We start from the raw sequence: 20,197 nt of genomic DNA on the forward strand, positions 1-20,197 counted from the left end.
GGATGTGTGTGAAGATTTGCCCACAATCAACTCATAAAAACATGCATGAATATAACCAAGCGTTTAGGCTTGAAGAGGTAGTAAAAAAGAGAATATGGAGAGCATGTTCTAGTAGGTGTAACACGAAATACACTTAAAAGAAACTACTTGGGTAAACAAATCAAATATATATATATATAGAGAGAGAGAAAACAGTTCCTACACATATGTGTAGAGAGTTCTCTACACACTAGCTTAAAATACAGTGGGGGCCCACATTGTTTGGGTGATCCAAGCCATCCATTTTAAAGGCCCTCACATAGATAGGGTGTTTACAAAAAATCAGATCCAAAGGATCATCCCAACCCTACGATTTGTGGAGGTAAAATGCATGTCTTTAAACCTTTACAAATTAGTCCATTTTTTGCCTCCACAGTTCGAATGGTTAGGATGATCCTATGGATCTGATTTTTTGTGGACATCCTATCTATGTGAGGGCCTTAAAAATGAATGGTTTGGATCACCCAAATAATGTGGCCCCCACTGTATTTTAAGCTAGTGTGTAGATAACTTATCTACACATATGTGTAGGAACCGTTTTCTCATATGTATATATATATATATATATATATATATATATATATATATATATATATATATATAGAGAGAACGGTTCCTACACATATGTGTAGATAAGTTATCTACACACTAGCTTAAAATACAGAGGGGCCCACATTATTTGGGTGATCCAAACCATTCATTTTTAAGGCCCTCACATAGATAAGGTGTCCACAAAAAATCAGATCCATAGGATCATCCTAACAATTCGAACTGTGGAGGCAAAAAATGGACTAATTTGTGAAGGTTTAAAGACATCCATTTTACCTCCACAAATCGTAGGGTTGGGATGATCCTATGGATCTGATTTTTTGTAGACACCCTATCTATGTGAGGGCCTTTAAAATGGATGGCTTGGATCACCCAAACAATGTGGGCCCCCACTGTATTTTAAACTAGTGTGTAGAGAACTCTCTACACATATGTGTAGGAACCGTTTTCTCATATATATATATATATATATATATATATATATATATATATATATAAAAACAAAATATTGATTTGATTTATATATGAAATAAAAATTGATTTGAGATCATAAAATATTGTGTTCTTCATGAGCTCCATTGACAATATGCTTATTTATGGACTAAACATGATTTTTACTTGCAATATGTCATTAAACAAATGAGCAGATAAAGAAAATTCAACTCTTAATTAAGAGAAACAAAATCTAATTTTCACATGTTTTATGGCATCTAAATCTCTTCCACCTTGTATTGGTAGGTGTGTACCTCAATCGCGAATATACTGGGATTATAGGTAGTTTGATATATCCCATGTCGTACTAAACTTAGTTCTACATGTTCCACATGCAATGGTACTTTAAGTAAGTTTTCTAGTGGTCCTGGTGATTGTCAATAGAATACTGTCAATAAAACTATAAAGCATACAGGGCTAGTTATTATAGCAAGTTGAAGTAACACTAATTAGAAAATCAGTTTCTTAGGGCATGTGTTGGCTACCTTGAATTCCTTTACTCCTTGAATATTACCTTACCCAATGGTGAGGGAAGATGGGAGATGGACAAATACGAGAGGAAATCAGTGAGGAGAGGGTAAGAAAAGCGAGAACACGAGGAAACAAAAAATACTCCACCCAAAATATGATTGTTTTTTCCTTTTTTAGCTGCTTCTCATGCTTTGCCTGTTCGCGCCCTCTCGATTCTATCCTACTACCACCTGCCCTACTCCTCTCTCACCACTTGAGAAACAAATTTATATTAAAAAAAATAATAATAATAAATCATGGCTGCAAGGGCATGTCCCTTTATGTAAAATTCTCTACATTTTTAATAATAAAAAAAAATACAAAGTAGCAATATAAAAAGGGAAATGTTATCACTTATCAGCACTACTGTATTTGATGATCTTGATGATCGCACTCCTCACTTTATTAAAAGTATGGAATGGCCGGCGCCATAGGATCCAAACCGTCCATTAGATGGGCCACGGCCTAAATAGGTTGTGCCCAAAAAAATATTTCTGTAGATCAGAGGGTTAGGATCAACCTATGGAAATAATGTTTGAGGTACACCCTATTTAGGTTGTGGCCCATCTAATGGACGGTTTGGATCATCCTATGGTGCGTGCCATACCTTACTTTTAATAAAGTGAGGAATGAAATCATCAAAATACCAGTAGTGCTGATAACATTTCCCTATAAAAATTTGTCAACTTACCTACCTCCTGAATAGTGTTCTAACTAGTGTTTTCATAAGGTGGGGTAGTTAACACAAGGAGCATGCCTGAAATGACTTTATTTGATTTGATATATAGTGGCATAATTATTACGATGAAAAGGTTATGCAATTTTTGACTTTTTGTATGGGTTCTGCTAACTATTGCCCTGGCACTTGTAAAGCATCATTTAATCACGCTTGAATCTTGAATTTTCCCTTACTTTGAGGAAAAAATCTCAAAAGGTGCGGACCGCCGTAGGCCACCCGTTGGCAAAAACCCATTTATCATCGCCAAGTGAACTTGTGAATTACTAGGCGATTTACCGTCCGATTGAGGTACATTTTTTCCCGCGGAACAACTCATTGCAAAAGACTAAATTACTCGACCCTACTTTTTCCCGCATGCACTTATATATAACACAATCTCCTCCAACGCTACTAGTACTAGTCCTTGGCCTTCTGAGGGATTTCTCTTGTTTTCTCGATGCGAAACCCTAATCTCATTTGTGAAACCCTAATCTCTTCGTGAATCGATTGCGTTACTTTAAGATTGTCTCGCTTATATTTTCTTGCTTCTGTGGAGTGAAATTCAATCTGTTCTTTCTTACTGCATTTTTTGGTTTCTCTGTGGTTTTATTTCCCTTTTTTGCATTTGGATTTTTCTTTGAATCCTTACCTTTGAGATCTGGAAATCGTTTTTTTCTCTTTGGAGAATCGGTTAGAGTAGTTTTTGATCTTCTCGCTGTTTTGTTCTGTCTGGTAATCACCTTTTTTCTGTATTTGTTTCGGTTCCTCTGCAAAATTGTAGGGAACTGGAAACCCTAATTCCCTTGGTAAATAGCAGTACCGACCGTATCGATGTTGGTTTTTTTTTTTTTTTTTAATCATTTCTCTAATAGATCTGTTTTCCTTGTAAATTTTTTTATGAGAATTTTTTTTATTAGATCTGTTTTTCTTTATTACGAGAATCCTCTTTATTTCTTTATTAGATCGTAGTTTTTTCTTCTAGTTTTTTGGGGTTATTGAAGGTTTTGATTTCATACTAGGATTGATTTCTTGAATTTTCTTTTTTACGAGAATCCTCTTTAGGATTGTTTCAGGTCTGAAACAGCTGAGAGAATCCGTATTGAAGGATTGTTTATGGAGGTATAGGACTGTGTGGTATTGGTAAGGACTGGTTTATGTGACCGGAGCAGGGACTGTTATCCTCTTTGAAGTCTGTACCAGACCCAAAAGATGTATAAGGGGATTAGGGTTTAAAGCATGATGTTGATATTTTTAAAGGGTAGGTTTGCAGGTTGCAGTTTAGGGTTTGAAGTGTTGATTTTGGATCTAGACTGATTACAAATCAAATCTGGGTGGGCAAAGCTGTTTGGCAGGTTTGGAATTTATTATGGGCAGTCGCAATGCTGATAGACAAAAGGGGAAAGGACTTGGTGCTGGTTGAGGAGAGGGGAAGGCGCAGGTGTAGACTAAAGGGGCAGAGAGGATATCTGAAGTTCCAAGGGTAGGCCCGTAATGGCAACTAATGAGGAGGTAAAATTAGGTTACTAACAAGTTTTAACCTTTTGAAAAACTTCTAACCCAATTTTGAAGATTAAAAGATCAAGATGAAAATTAAGCACACGAGTTAAATCCTAAGTGCAATGCAAATGTAAAGCAAGAGACAAATAGAGAGTGCACCCGAGATTTAAAGTGGTTCGATCCTCCAACACGAGGCCTACTCCACTCCACCAACCAAACCCGTTGATGGCTTCACTATTTGATCTTCTTAACTCCGGCGAAGATCGGTGCCGATTACAATTCCAACTGCCTTTAACCTTGGTGGCAATCCTCACCACGGAGAGTGGGCTCCGCTTCTCCAAACACTCACCCGAATACAACCTTCTTGATAAAGAAAAGAAAGAATAAAAAATTCCTCACAAGGGTTTACAATATCTGTAGAAGATGTACAAATTTGAGCCTAATGATCCAAATCCTAATTCTAGAGGATGAGAGGCATAAACAAGCTTGATTCACTCTTAGGATATTCCAATAGGTTTTTAGAGTGTTAGGATTGATGATTGGGAAGTTTGGAATGCCCATAAATATAGAAAACCAAATATGACTGTTTGAGGGGCATAGTGGTAAATCTAGCAGAGTTACCAACGGCTATAATTTCTTCCTGTTACAGTGATCTCGGAGTTCCGAGAAATTTTCTCGGAGTTCCAAGAAATTCTCGGAGTTCCGGGAATACAAACAGAAGTTGGAAAAAAGCTACTAGACCAAATCTCGGAGCTCTAAGGAATTTCTCGGAGTTCCGAGAAGCCTAATTTCAGCAGATTTTCAATTCTGTTTCTTTATTTATTTGGGCTTCCAACTCTACACCAAGTTGGGATTGTTATGAGGATTCCAAAGTGTTGGAACATCACAAGGACAATCTCTTGATCATTTAGGGTGTGTGAGATTAATTATTTATGCCTCTAAACACCTAAACTAGGATTGGATCTTATACATTCTAAATGACTTTGATCTTCAATGCGATTCTTCAAGTCTTCATTCGTCTTGGATCTCCGATGTCTTTGGCCTTCCTAACGTGGTCCAATGAGAGCTTCTTGGCCTCAATCCAAGCAATCTTGTCTTAGCACAATTATAATCTACAACTTAGACAATTAAACACATTAGTGATCTTAAATCACTTGTGTATTTGAATCATCAAAATAAGATGGGAATGCCAAGGTGGGAACCATTGGGCTTACAATCTCCCAATTTTTTATGATAACAAGCACAAGAGATTTTCCAATGAAAGCACACATATATTTCCTTACACTAGATTTTTCTCCCCCTTTGGCATCTATCAAAAAGATGGGGTAAGAAAATCAAAGGGATAAAATTTTCAAATTTTAAGCTCCCCCTTTTTCAAGGAAAAAGACAATCATAGAACTCCCCCTATTGGAAAAACAAATTCAATACAAGAGGGGATATTTAAATAACCATACAAAGATATTCAATTTTCAGTGCAAGCCCCTAATCTAAGCACATATGAAGAGAATCATATGTGGGCTTTGGGAACCCAAGCTTTCTTGGTTCCACCACAATCCCTAATTTTAGATGCACACGGGAATTGGTAATGACCATTTATTCCACAATAATGGCATCTAACATGAGGGTTAGATAGACTAGTCATATCATAAAATGCATGATTAGGTCTATAACTAGCCTTCTTCAAGATTATGTCAATAATTTTATCACCATTTAGAAATCCATGGAGACATAATCTTAACCTTTCATTTTCATTATGAAGATGTGTTATTTGATTTAGAAAATCATTAGATTCATCTTCATAAGATTTGGAAGAGCTTGCCACATTTTGGAGTTTAGCAATTTGACAAGATTTCTCATCCAAAATACCCTTAAGGGTTTCAATCTCAAGTTTAAAATTTTCAATTTGTGCTTGAGATTTAGATATGGAAGAAGATGACTCATTTTTCAAAACATCAAGTTCATTTTCTAATTTTAAAATAGATTTTTTAAGAACTTTATTTTTTGAAATTTGAGAATGCAAGGTAAGACATAATTCATCATAAGATATGTTTCCACTATCACTACTTGATGAATTATAAGAGGGGTTTAAATTTACCTCATCTTCATAGGTGAGTGCCATGAAGCAAAGATCATCCTTATTAGCTTCCCCTTCGCTTGAACTTTTGCCCGACGTGCTTGACGCATCCCAAGCGGCGGCGAGACCCTTATGCTTCTTCCAATCCTTCTTCTTTCCCTTGTACTTTGAGGAAGATGACTTGAGAAGTGGACATTCCGGTCTTTTGTGTCCCGTCTTCTTACAATTGTAACACCTTATTCCTCCTTCTACTTCACTTTCTTCTTTCTTCTTCTTTTTATCCTTCTTATGCTTCTTTCTCCATAAGCTTTTAAATTTTCTTAACGCTTTTTCCTCATCACTATCCGCATCACTTGAAGATGATGAGTCCGTCTTGGAGGCCTTTAGAGCTAGAGATCGACTTTCTTTTTCTTTCTCTTTCGGCTTCTTCTCTTCTTGATGGCTAGTGAGGAGCATCTCATGAGTGATAAGAGATCCTACAAGCTCATCCATAGTTAGTGTCTTGAGATCCTTTGATTTTTGAATGGCGGTGACTTTTGGATCCCAATGTAGAGGAAGTGACCTAAGCAACTTACTTACAAGCTCATCAGTAGGATAAGATTTACCAAGATTAGCTAATTCATTTGAAATTTTAGAAAATCAGGTGTACATTTCGGAAATACTTTCATTTTGACCTATTCTAAACATTTCATATTTGCTCTTTAACAAGTTTATTTTGGAATCCTTGACCTGTGATGTTCCCTCATGGGTAACGGCAAGAGTATCCCAAATAACCTTGGCGGAATAAAAAAGAGCTACTCTATTAAACTCCTCCGTAGATAGGGCGCAAAACAAAGAATTTATAGCTTTGTAATTTAAATTTGCATGCCTTTTCTCTACGACATTCCATTCTTCAAATGGCTTGGAAGGCAAAGTGTATCCATTTTCTACAATATGCCAAAGCTCTACATCTATCGAAAGAAGATAGATGCGCATCCTTGTCTTCCAATGTCCATAGTTGGACCCATCAAAGAAAGGAGGTCTAGTTGTGGAATGGCCTTCCGGGAGTCCGGTTCCATTTATATTTGACATTTCACAATTAGAAAGTTGCCAATGATCTTATGATCTTTCCCTTGTTAAAATTTTAAAAAAATTTACCAAAGATTTCAAGAAAAGAAAATCTTTTAAGAGCCAAGGCTCTGATACCAAGTGAAATTCCAAGGGTAGGCCCGTAATGGCAACTAATGAGGAGGTAAAATTAGGTTACTAACAAGTTTTAACCTTTTGAAAAACTTCTAACCCAATTTTGAAGATTAAGAGATCAAGATAAAAATTAAGCACACGAGTTAAATCCTAAGTGCAATGCAAATGTAAAGCAAGAGACAAAGAGAGAGTGCACCCGAGATTTAAAGTGGTTCGGTCCTCCAACGCGAGGCCTACTCCACTCCACCAACCAAACCCGTTGATGGCTTCACTATTTGATCTTCTTAACTCCGGCGAAGATCGGTGCCGATTCCAACTGCATTTAACCTTGGTGGCAATCCTCACCACGGAAAGTGGGCTCCGCTTCTCCGAACACTCGCCCGAATACAACCTTCTTGATAAAGAAAAGAAAGAACAAAAAATCCCTCACAAGGGTTTACAAGATTTGTAGAAGATGTACAAATTTGAGCCTAATGATCCAAATCCTAATTCTAGAGGATGAGAAGCATAAACAAGCTTGATTCACTCTTAGGATATTCCAATAGGTTTTTAGAGTGTTAGGATTGATGATTGGGAAGTTTGGAATGCCCATATATATAGAAAAACCAAATATGACCCTTTGAGGGACATAGTGGTAAATCTGGCAGAGTTACCAACGGCTATAATTTCTTCCCGTTACAGTGATCTCGGAGTTCCGAGAATTTCTCGGAGTTTCGAGAATATAAACAGAAGTTGGAAAAAAGCTACTGGACCAAATCTCGAAGCTCCGAGGAATTTCTCGGAGTTCCGAGAAGCCTAATTTCAGCAGATTTTCAATTCTGTTTATTTATTTATTTGGGCTTCCAACTCTACACTAAGTTGGGATTGTTATGAGGGTTCCAAAGTGTTGGAACACCACAAGGACAATCTCTTAATCATTTAGGGTATGTGAGATTAATTATTTATGCCTCTAAACAACTAAACTAGGATTTGATCTTATACATTCTAAATGACTTCGATCTTCAATGCGATTCTTCAAGTCTTCATTCGTCTTGGATCTCCAATGTCTTTGGCCTTCCTAACGTGGTCCAATGAGAGCTTCTTGGCCTCAATCCAAGCAATCTTGTCTTAGCACAATTATAATCTACAACTTAGACAATTAAACACATTAGTGATCTTAAATCACTTGTGTATTTGAATCATCAAAATAAGATGGGAATGCCAAGGTGGGAACCATTGGGCTTACGATATCATGGTAGGTGGAGTAGTACTTAGGGTAAGTTGGAAGGTAAGAGGCGAAGAAGAGGAGTGGAAGAAGGTTAAAGAAACCCTGACCTAGGTTCTTCTCATTGGCTTGAACGATCACCATAGCTAGGAGAAAGACATGTTCTATTTCATTCTCCTATTATAGAAAAGATAAACCATAAATCTATTAAGACAACTCCTAATTCCAATATGACAGGGCTGAACTAGTAAGTCTAATAAGACTCAAACTCCAACCCACGACAAATTAGAACTCCTAATCTCAATGTAATTAGGATTCCCTACAAAATCTCCAACTAATTTGGATCATGGGCATATATACTCTCAAGTGGCTTAAATGTTACATTTTTGATAATGACACGCAAGGAACCTTAATGCTCCCACTCCTAATTTGATATTTTCACCCTCTCTTCAACAAAACTTTCCTCCGCTTTCTTCTTCATGCCAAACACGTATGATCTTTATGGAACTTGATTATCCGATGTTTTAGACCTCCCATGGTAAGTCTTGAGAGTCTACAAGTTTTTTCCCCATTTTGTTTGTTTGTTTGTTTGTTTTTCCAAGTTTAATCAGAGAGACTTTCTTATTCATATTTGCATTTACATATTAAGAGAGATATGCGTGCACACATATGTGGACATAACCGTTTTCTAAAACCAAAACGTGGAAACTCGTTTTATTCATAGAACTTTTGTTTTGGAGTTCCAATATATTTTATCTTTTTTCAACGTATTAAACTCGAATTTTTCCTATCTTTTTTTCAGTACTATACCCTCAATATGGCCCGAGGTCGAAGAGAACCTAAGCCTTTTATTTGTGATTGCTGCAAAAGATCTTTTCCAACAAAAAATGCAGTTGAACAGCATATCAACGACATACAATTGAGTGTCCCGAGTGTTACAACAAATTCAAGTATCAACAAGATTTGGAAGAACTTTTGGATAGGGAAGGGTGTCGACCAGTCGTCCAGCAAGGCCGTCGGCGAGGCGGATTATTCATCGGTGTCTCAGGTAAATCATTGATCTTTTGTTAATTGTTAATAGTAAGGCAATTGTTTTTGTCTTCATCTTACAATGGAAATTTACGAATTCAATTACAATTTCTCTCTGATAGGTCTTGGGTGTAGAGCAGTTCCCCTTCCTCGGGGTTTGCTTTGTTGAGCCGCATGTCAAAGGTAATAACTTACCGCGTTAGTAGTATTATAAACAAACTTTGCATGATCTTTCCTTATCCACTGCCCTTCATGTTTCCAACTTTGCTACTAATTTAGATTCTGTTAGAAGTGTTATAAAAAAAATCTGAACTATATGTGTTATTTTTATTACTTTTTCTCTTGTGCACTCTTAATGTGTGGAGATCCAGTCCGATCACTTTTTAGAATTGAATATATTTACTTACATGGTCTATTTGATACATCATAAAGTTGAAATGTATTCCATTTTTAAAAGTTTTTATGCTAATCTTCCTACCCATTTTTACCAATATGATGCAAGTGATTGTATTTGAAAAGTAACACCTATGAGATGCCCCAAAAATATTCCCACTGGGGGTGATCCTAATGGTCTGATTGCTGATAAAGCTCAGTATCTGAATCGAACTGTTGGCACTCACATAACAGATGTGGGGCAATAGTGATTCGGAAAATGGCTTTTATTTGTTATTCTTTTTAGGAAAATGGTAAAGGGACATACAAATAGAATGCCCTCCTTGGGACAGCCAGTGTATTTCCACCACATGTCCTGGTTGCTTTAGGCTGCTTATTAATGGAAGGAGGACATGTGGCCAGGAAACAATGGTTGTCCCATGTCTGTGTCCCCTTCAGATCTATATTTTATATCAATAATTCTAGTCGCTTTCACACTTCGCTACTTCCTATGGTGCTCTTGCATATGGGAACTGCCACGTCGCCTAGAATTTCAGCTACTTTTATACTCATGTGGTGGCTTCCGTATAAGAAATCCTCATGCAAAATCCATGGAGTTCAGAAGTGGTTTGTACCTCTACTTCAGAACACTAACTAGTGACAAGTTATAATTCTATCATAACATTAACAAGAAATGTTCTTTGCTGTAATATTGTGTGTTTTAGTGGGTGATCTGCTCAAATTTCTAATGATTGAATGAGCATTTAAAAGCATATTTTGACAGGTCTTTGGAAATTAGATATTTTGAGAGGTATAATATTCAGCTATTTGGAGTTTGTGAAGAATATATTGTGTGTGATTTTTTTTTATTAATGCAGGTACAACACTATATCTGGAAAAATGTGGCGCGTCAAGTCTTGAGGATGCTGGCTACTGTTTTACACGATGCTGGTCTCTTGCTGTGATGGCTGTAAATAGTCTGGAATTAGAAGTTCTTACTGAAAACATTTACTTGATAAAGGGTAGGCTAACACATGTGGAAATTCGGAGGGTGGTGATGCTTTTATTCATGTCTAGAATGGTACCTGATGAATTGTATCAGTCAATCAGTAATCATTTTGTTCAGATCGCACCATGGAAACATTTCATTGAACCACTGAATGAGAACATGGAATCAGGATCCGGGCATATCTCTCTGGTCAGCAGCAAGCTCCAAGCTGCCTTGAAATGTACATTTAATATCAACTGGAAGGAAAAAGTTGGATGTATATCACCTCACTGTTATGTATATATTGCTGAACGACTTCTTTTTCTGGTATCTTCTTGCCAAGGTTACTTTTTCAGGACAAGATCTTCATGTGCGGAAAGACTTCGATTCCAGGAAGCAAACTTGGTCACCTGTTTAGTAACTGATGCTATTGGACATAATTCTTTGATTGCGGCCTTTGATTCCGTGGTGGAAATGGTTAAAAATGCTATGCTTAATAGAAATGAGACTTTAGGATGGATTAGGAGATCCAAAATCAATGCAGCAGACCAGTTTCCTTTGTTGGTATTGCGACTGATGGTTATGATTAGTTTAGCTTATCTGAACACTGGTCGGAATTTTGGTTTACTAGCTAGCAAATCGTCTGACAAGGACTGATATTATATCAGAACTTACACCAGCATTCTGCAAGAAACTTTGGACAGGAGGGAAACCTAACTTTCTCAACATCATTGCTGAAGCACTTCAAATAATTGAAAATCCTTTAGTGGTTGTGGATTCCGAAATGAACTCTGCAAACTTTTTGCATCCAAATGCCCTTTTGATAAAAACAAAAGTGATTCGGTGTGGAGAGGATATACAGGTTGAAACCAAAAATAAATGTGATTTACAAATGTGCTACGGCCAATTTTGGGAAGCATTTGATGTTCTCCAGGAAAAGGAGCATGGGGAGTATAGTATAGGAACCTTTTCTTCTAATGTCCCTCATATTAAGGTATGGGAAACGAGAAATTGCAGGATTTCCAATGTTCTAACTTCTTTTTATTATTCATATTTTTTTCATGCCTTCAGGTGCTAAAGTTTGCTAGCAATTCATTAGTGCTTTAACATGGATGGAAGTGAATCTAACAGTCTTGTTTTATTTTCTTTAGTTGGAGCTGCAGAATGCCATTCATGTACTTCTTTCTGGGATTGCCTGCTTGAAAAGCATGCTTGTTGGAATGCAGAAGCTCTTTGTTGCTTTGGATATGAGGTCAGTTAACATTGTTGAACAGGAAATAATGATTTCAAAACCTAGGTCATAACATGGAAGTCATTGTTTCTGTTAAAGAGTTTGACTGAAGTAGCTCATTGCAATAAAGTTTTTAACATTACGGTTAACAACTATAAGATGATGAAGTTACCTTTTGCAGATTCTCCTTTTCAGACACACACACCAGCCGTGAAATATAAGCAGATCGGGAAAGTCTCGAATGTATTTTTTTCTTTTTTTTTGAAAAAACTATTAACTCGACAACTGTACTTTGACCAGTTTTGGGCCAGTCGATCCCAGCTTATACATTGTAATTCCCTTCTTATCCTCTCCACGCATTTCTCTGTTTCCATGCATAGTGTCCACCTCTCTCTCTCTCTCTCTCTCTCTCTCTCTCTCTCTCTCTCTCTCTCTCTCACACACACACACACACACACACACTTCCCTTTCCTACCGTGACCCTTACCTCTCCAGCTCTCAAAACCCTACACCATTTTCACCTGCTCTAATTTCTTCCCGCCGTTCCATTCCAATCTCTTATTTGGGTTTCTCAGTTTTAGGGTTTATATTCGCTTCTGTTTTTAGGGTGTAGGATTCTCTTGCTCAAAATCTAGGTTGTGTAGATACTTGAAGAAACCCTAATCCATACCAATGTATCGAGCCTCTTCGAGATTCAGTTGCCGCCTGCTTTTTTACTTTCTAGCATTTTAGAGACTGAATTTTCTTCTCCATTGCATGATACATCCCGGTATTCTCCGAGTCCTGGTGATGTTGATGAAATCCCCAACGTTTGTGCAAAAGAAAATCACGGTTCAGATCAGATTCAATTCAAAGGCTATACTTTTCTCACTTGCTCTTCTCTTCCTTTCTTTTACTTTTACTTGCTCTCTTTGCGAGCTTTCTGCCTCTCCTCACCTATAGCTTTTTATAAAGGGCTCTCTGTTTCTATATGGCTGTCTCTATGAAGTGCTCAACGGGCCTGCTTTCTTAATTTTTTTATTTTCTTCTGTTACAATGACGTGAAAAAATTTCTGCCTATAATATTCATAGTGTACATGTCTGCCAATTTCTTTGGATTTATTTGGTGTGGTTTTATTTTTCAGGGATAACAATTCACATGCCTTTATACTTATTTGATTATTTTCTAAGGTATCACGTAGGGTGAGCAAGCCTCTATATAACACTACCTACATGTTGTTTGACTCATCCTACCCACTCATTCTATAGGACTTCACATAGATAGGGTGTCCCTAAGAAACCACCTCCATACCATAATCCTAATCATTCGATTTATAGGAGTTTAATTTGTAGCCATCCATTTGAAAACCTCCACTAATCATAAACATAACCATAACTCATAACCCTAACCCTAACCATAACCATAATCCTACCTATAACCTACAGAACCAATGGGTTGGATGACTCAACCAACTATGGGAGATGGGGTATTTAAAGGGCTGCTCAGGGTGAGCGATACCTCGGAAACCTTTTCCCTTTTATATATATATATATATATAAAGAGAGAGAGAGAGAGAGAGAGAGAGAGAGGAAAATGATTGTGAGCTTGAAGCTCATATAGCTTATATGAGCTTGAGCACCCAAAGACGTGTGGGCCCACATTGTTAGGATGATCGAAAGCATTCATTTGAAAGGCCCTTACATAGATAGAGTGTGTACAAAAAATCAGCTCCATAGGATCATCCTAACCCATCCAAAAGTGGAGGGCAAAATGGACAGACACCGTTTGCCACAAATCTGCCCATTTTTGCCCTCCGCTTTTGGAGGGGTTAGGATGATCCAATGGAGCTTATTTTTGGTACACACCCTATCTATGATGGGGCCTTGCAAATGAATGGTTTGGATCATCACAAAAAATGTGGGACCCATGTGTTTGGACCTTCAAGCTCACAATCATTTTCCTCATATATATATATATATATATATATATATATATATATAAACCGTTCATTTGAAAGGCCCTCTCACATAGATAGGCTATCCACAAAAAATCAGATTCATAGGATCATCCTAACCATTCGAACTGTGGAGGCAAAAAATGGACTAATTTGTGAAGGTTTATACACGTCCATTTTACCTCCACAAATCGTAAAATGCCTTCTGGAGGGTTTCTTTTACTGTTACTGTGTGTTGTGATAAAGAAGCCAAACATTTTTTGTGGGATCAGAGGAAATGGTTTATGGATATGTTGAGGTGATTCTTTATCTATGTTGCATTGCACACTTAGGATTGCAGGCAAATGCCATTCTCAAATGCTGTTAACATCCAAGAAAAAAGGTGGTTAATGTAGTGTGCAGTGACATTCTTACAACAAGGCATAAAAACAAAGGAGGTAGATAGATAAAAATAAATAACTAACAGAAAAGATTAAAAGACTTCTGGAGGATATGAGCTCTAAGAAGTTGCAAGAACTGTGACTTAAACTGACCATTAGTACAAGAAACTACGGAGGAACCAGATCAGATACCTCATCAGGACCCACATCAAACAAGAACCATCACATGCAAAGGAATATTTGTTCCTTAGAAATCTGGGATGACTTATAATTCATACATCCTGATGAAATTAAGGTACAAATGCCAGAATGGCCATAAATTCAATTCACAATGCATCATCAAATATTGTTAGTGCAAATAATAGAAATATAAGTATTGAATTGTGACCTCTAATGATCAGTTATGCAAAACATTTTGAGTGGCAAATAACAACTGCAAAATTTACTATTTCTGGCACCTAGCAGATTTGGTTTCAAAAGTCATAAATTCAGCTTTCACGGATTCAAACAAAGCCCTTGAATTAGAATTAAAACACCCAGAATTCTCTGTTGGTGTAGACCTATCAATATCTGGATGCAGAACACGGTCTGGTCTAAAATTCACCACCTGTGCTTGCACCTCATAGGCAATAGTGTTTCAGATTGGATTGATTACCAGAAATTCTAAACTTGAAAAAACAAAACACCTCTGAATTTATAACTCTCGCAAAGAAATTTATAGCTCTCGCAAAGAAATTTATAGCCAAGGTCTTTCCCAAAAGCCTGACATTATTGGAAATGTTTGTATAAAGCTACACCTAAAAGGGAAGCTTCCACCAGACAATTACATGTGAAGCTTTCACCGACAGTTCCATGTGCTTAGTGTAGAACTCAGATTTGATTGATAATTCCCTGCCATTTTTAAGTCTGTTTTGTCTTCACAAGTCACCCAATTGATCTGAACCCGTGCCTTTGCTCCTTCCTTCTACCTTCAATAAAGAAACAGAAAGTTGGAGAGAGAGAGAGAGAGAGAGAGAGAGTATTTTGGGTAGTTTCAAGCCCAACCAACATCTTCCTTTGACATGCACTTGTACACATTTCACATTCTCCTCATAACCAACATCTTCCTTGCACATACACTAGCACACACATAGCATTTGTACACGTCATTTTCTCCTTACACCACACTACCAGACAACCAGCCCTCAAATACCATATTCACTCTTTCTCTCTATTACAACACACACACACACATGTATGTCCATTGGGGCTTCTACATAGGGGTGCAACTCGGGTCGGGTTGGGTTGGGTTGACGCCAACCCTTATCCAACCTGAGATATCATTCCCTCAACCCTCACCTGAGCCAACCCAAGCGTCGGCTTGAGGATGGTCAACCCTAACCCAACCTGCCTCCAAATCTGGTTGGTTTCTGGTTGAATCGTGTTGGATTCGGGTTCATGTAGGGCCAAATAGAAAAATACAAGAAAAAAAAAATAATCCTAAGAAAAACATGATAAAATTAGAGGATGGAGGTCGGGTTTTGGTCGGGTCGTGTTGCCAAGGCCTCAACCCTAACCCAACCAGAAACTAAATTGGGTTGGCTTTTCCCAACCCTAACCCAACCCAACCTAAGAAGATGCCAATCTAACCCAAGCCAAAATCGGGTTGAACCCGTCGGGTTCGGGTTGAGCTCGACCCAAGTTGCACCTCTACTTCTACATACACCACCACACATCATACACCCGCTGCATATATGAAAAAAGCATAACTACCTTAGGCTAAAAGTATTCGACATATCATATTCGGTGGACCAAAGTCCCATGTTTCTTTAAATGCATAACGTTCTCTAGCTGTGCTACAACTCGTACCTATAAGATTTGTTAGAGACAACCGTAAGGGGGATTTCTCTTTGTTAACAACTTTAGGAGAAGTCTTCGAATGGCTTTTTGTCAAATAGCGCAGAACGTGCTGTTCAATACTCGAAATACTCTTTGAGCTGTAAAATAGCACAAACTGCGGGACCCACTATGATGGACCAATCATATTCTGCTTTAAAACTCAAGCGCAGATAGGCCATATGCGAAACTGTTTTCTCTATATACATACATACATACATTCATACATATACTAGTGGACACCCCATGCAATGCACGGGGAAGAAAAAAAATAAATGTTTTATAAAAAAAAATGCTGTAAAACTGTTTTAGACATATAAGAAAAATTGAGGAAGGAGTGTTTTTAAGTAATTGCTCTATTATTTACACATTGTAATGATTTTGGGCATGTGCCTTTAAAAAACCATGCGTTGAGTGACAACATTGAAGGTTTTATCTTGATTTTCAAAATTCATGACATTTTTTCAGATGAGTTGGCACATCAATGCATTATGATTTGAATAACCTTTTAATGATATACAGTAAAGGCTCTACACTAAAATGCTATTAGAAAGAGACTGATTTTAAGCTAAAAATACAGTTAAATAGAATCAGTCGTCTACAGGTTCTCTTCTCATAGAAGAACACATGTAAGAACTTCATGTTGGTTATAGCAACATCAAGACTACTGAAAACTTATAAAAATTTGATAAAGAAAAACGAACCTGCAATGTAAGTGAGTAACTATGCGTTCGGAGAACTTAATTACAATAATATGAACATGTTCTGAAAGTTCAGACGAGTCATGAAAAATCCAGACAACGAATAGATATAAGTGTCAATTAGAAACAGAGCATCTCATATGTGTCTGAAAATAATTGTGTGTTTATGACAGAAGACAGGATTTTAGTTATGCTTGAATAATGAGATTGCAACAAGTGGACACAGTGATTAAAGGAGATGTACAGATATTAACTCGATGCTTGTTGTGGCAGACTAAAATACAAGAATATAAGTTGTTGTCAGTAATAAATAATGAACTAGCGAAGCTCACAGAAGAAGAAGATCACCCTAATATAGGAGAAGAGAAAAGAAGAGAATTTTTTAAATTTTTGGAAAATTCTATGAGAATTACACATCACTTTTTTTGACTTTTTTTTAACAAATGCACCCATTCAAACCACATATTTTCAATCCTACCCCCTCCTTTATGCTTTTTAACAAAGGCACCCATTAAAGCCATTTAATTTCAATCCCACCCCCCTCCTTTATGCTTTTTTAATAAAAAATCTATTGGGTGATCTTAACCATCCGATTTAAGAGGAACAACATATTATTGAAACCTCTATAGATTGGAGGGCTAGGATCAGCCTATGGAAATGATTTTTGGGGCACAACATTTTTATGTTGTGTTCCATCACATGGACGGTTTGGATCAGCCTATTATGTGGTCCGTACAATTCTTTGTCGGCACGGGTTTTTTTACTAGTATATACATATGAGGAAAGTGTTGGTGAGCTTAAGCTCACCAAACTTATGGTGTGCTTAAGCGCCCCAATCACATGGGTCCCACATTTTCTGTGGTGATCCAAACCATTCATTTGCAAGACCTTATCATAGATAGGATGTGTACCAAAAATCAGCTCCATAGGATCATCCTAACCCCTCCATTTGTGGAGGACAAAAATGGGCAGATTTGTGGACAAACAATGTCTGTCCATTTTGACCTCCACAAATGGATGGGTTAGGATGATCCTATGGAGCTGATTTTTGGTACACACCCCATCTATGTAAGGGCCTTTCAAATGACTGCTTTGGATCATCCTAACAAAGTAGGCCCCCATGTGATTGGGCGCTTAAGCTCACCATAAGTTTGGTGAGCTTAAGCTCACCAACACTTTCCTCTATATCTATATATATATATATATATATATATATATATATATATATATATATATATAGAGAGGAAAGTGTTGGTGAGCTAGCTTTCCCAATCACATGGGTCCCACATTTTGGGGAGTGGTCCAAACCATTCATTTGCAAGGCCTTATCATAGATAGGGGGTGTACCAAAAATCAGCTCCATAGGATCATCCTAACCCCTCCATTTGTGGAGGACAAGAATGGGGCAGATTTGTGTCTGTCCATTTTTGTCCTCCACAAATGGAGGGGTTAGGATGATCCTATGGAGCTGATTTTTAGTACACCCCCCATCTATGTAAGGGACTTTCAAATGAATGCTTTGGATCATCCTAACAAAGTGGGCCCCCATGTGATTGGGCAAGCTAGCTCACCATAAGTTTGGTGAGCTTAAGCTCACCAACATTTTCCTATATATATATATATATATATATATATATATATATATATATATATATATATATAAGTAAAGTTGAATGTGGGAAGCTGAGGTTGTGCCACGTGTCACACCCACAGCTTCCCAAAATTAAATACCGAATTAAATAACGGTATTTCAAGCTATATTCCGTATTTATGTGTTATCTAAACAATTATATGTGTGGTATCTCTAATATTAGATAACACACATATAATTGCTTTCAGAGAAGTAATTAAGAACGTATCCCTATGCGTTAATGAGATTTAATATATATTAGCTGTATTCCGTATTTATGGCGAATATCTCTCTTCGTATTCCCCACGTTTCCAAGGCATTCCCATGCATAGCAAGCCTTTAAAGAAAAAATACAGAAAAAGATTTGGTCAAAATCGTTTAGTATTCCTTTATTTTCGGTTCATTCCCCGCTCATCTCCCAAACGTGTATTGTCACACCCCGACCCGACCCTCAGGGCACGTGACAGGTGCCGCACACTCACTAGGCCAACCCGGCATGCGTGTAAGGCCTCTGAATCAAATAACTTATCCATATAAGCATGATAATAAACATAATATCCACATTGATCTAGATGTACATAATACAAACTCTCTCTCTCATATATACATTTGAGTCTAGAACATCTGACCAAATAAAACAAAAGTATATACAACCTATACTCACACTCTAGCATGGTCTCTTTACAGATCTCAAAAGAAACACCAGCTACTCAGTATATGAAAACAAAGCAACAACATTACATAAGCATAAAGCTTGTAAGCAACAAAGTGTTCTAACAGTGTAATACTGCATGCTCTAAATTTTAATAATGCGTATTTATACTATGAGAAAAGTGTAGCTACACATACGTATAGCTAACTTAGCTACACCAACGGCTTAAAATACACTGGGCCCCACATTGTTTGGGTGATGCAAATCATTCATTTGATGGGCCCTCATATAGATAGGGTGTGCCCAAAAAATCAACTCTATAGGATCATCCCAACCCTACGATTTGTGGAGGCAAAATTGGACGCGTCAAATCTGTCCATTTTTGCCTCCACAGTTTGAAGGGTGGGGATGATCCTATGGAGCTGATTTTTTGGGCACACCCTATCAATGTGAGGGTCTATCAAATGAATGGTTTGGATCACCCAAACAATGTGGGCCTACTGTATTTTAAGCCGTTGGTGTAGCTAAGTTAGCTACACGTATGTGTAGCTTCACTTAACTCTTATACTATATGTATCATATTCTTACTTATTCTGTTTGATGCATGTGGTTATAGCCCCACTATATGGATGATCTGAATTACCTAATTGTCCAACCACATATATGATGGTGAAAAATAGTGAACCTATATCAATTTGTTCATGGCCAACAATAATATCTCAATTGATTCATGGCCACCACTAAGATGGTTTATATTGTTTGATGCGTGTGGTTTTCTAATGCGATCCACCCAAAAATATGCCCCACAATATGGATGACCTACCACCTCTAAGTCGGTCAATATTGTTTGATGCATGTGGTTTTATAACTTGGTCCATCCAAATATGGCCCACAATATGGATGAACTCGATCATCTAATCGGCAATTACATCTACATGGGCAAATAGTATCTAGGGTTATTGGAAAGAAGCCAAGATTTTTATACAAAATATTTTCTCAGTATTGAATAAAAAAAATTAAAAGGCTATTGATATTGGTGCTACCATGTTTTAATAATTGCAAGCTCAGCTTATATTTTCATTTTTAAATTGCTTATAACAGCCTTTCTGTGAAAGTCCCTAGCAAATCCCTTGCAAATAT

The 20,197-nt window shown here is 37.3% G+C and overlaps 1 protein-coding gene across 4 annotated transcripts; it reads left to right on the top strand.

Moving 5' to 3' along the window:
- The first annotated feature begins 2,485 nt into the window (after window positions 1-2,485).
- Window positions 2,486-12,229, top strand: LOC143857257 (uncharacterized). Of its 4 annotated transcripts, none has more exons than XM_077367675.1 (6): window positions 2,486-2,617; window positions 9,068-9,313; window positions 9,417-9,477; window positions 10,545-11,648; window positions 11,806-11,906; window positions 12,067-12,229. In XM_077367675.1, the coding sequence occupies exons 2-4, from the start codon at window positions 9,083-9,085 to the stop codon at window positions 11,309-11,311; spliced, it is 1,059 nt and encodes a 352-aa protein (XP_077223790.1). In that variant the 5' UTR covers window positions 2,486-2,617; window positions 9,068-9,082; the 3' UTR covers window positions 11,312-11,648; window positions 11,806-11,906; window positions 12,067-12,229. The 4 variants fall into 4 exon arrangements, with proteins under 4 accessions (XP_077223790.1, XP_077223788.1, XP_077223787.1 ...); XM_077367673.1 differs by lacking the exon at window positions 2,486-2,617 and adding an exon at window positions 2,724-7,110; XM_077367672.1 differs by lacking the exon at window positions 2,486-2,617 and adding an exon at window positions 2,724-3,817.
- The last annotated feature ends 7,968 nt before the right edge of the window (window positions 12,230-20,197 follow it).

Source organism: Tasmannia lanceolata, unplaced genomic scaffold (assembly GCF_043159265.1).
Source record: "Tasmannia lanceolata isolate RefF3 unplaced genomic scaffold, GAP_Taslan_0.1 ptg000024l, whole genome shotgun sequence".
In the NCBI taxonomy this organism is placed as follows: domain Eukaryota; kingdom Viridiplantae; phylum Streptophyta; class Magnoliopsida; order Canellales; family Winteraceae; genus Tasmannia; species Tasmannia lanceolata.

Coding starts and splice junctions, on each gene's coding strand:
- LOC143857257 (XM_077367673.1), top strand. Junction 9,314..9,416: donor ATTATTCATCGGTGTCTCAG/GTAAATCATTGA, acceptor TCTCTCTGATAG/GTCTTGGGTGTAGAGCAGTT. Junction 9,478..10,544: donor TGTTGAGCCGCATGTCAAAG/GTAATAACTTAC, acceptor TTATTAATGCAG/GTACAACACTATATCTGGAA.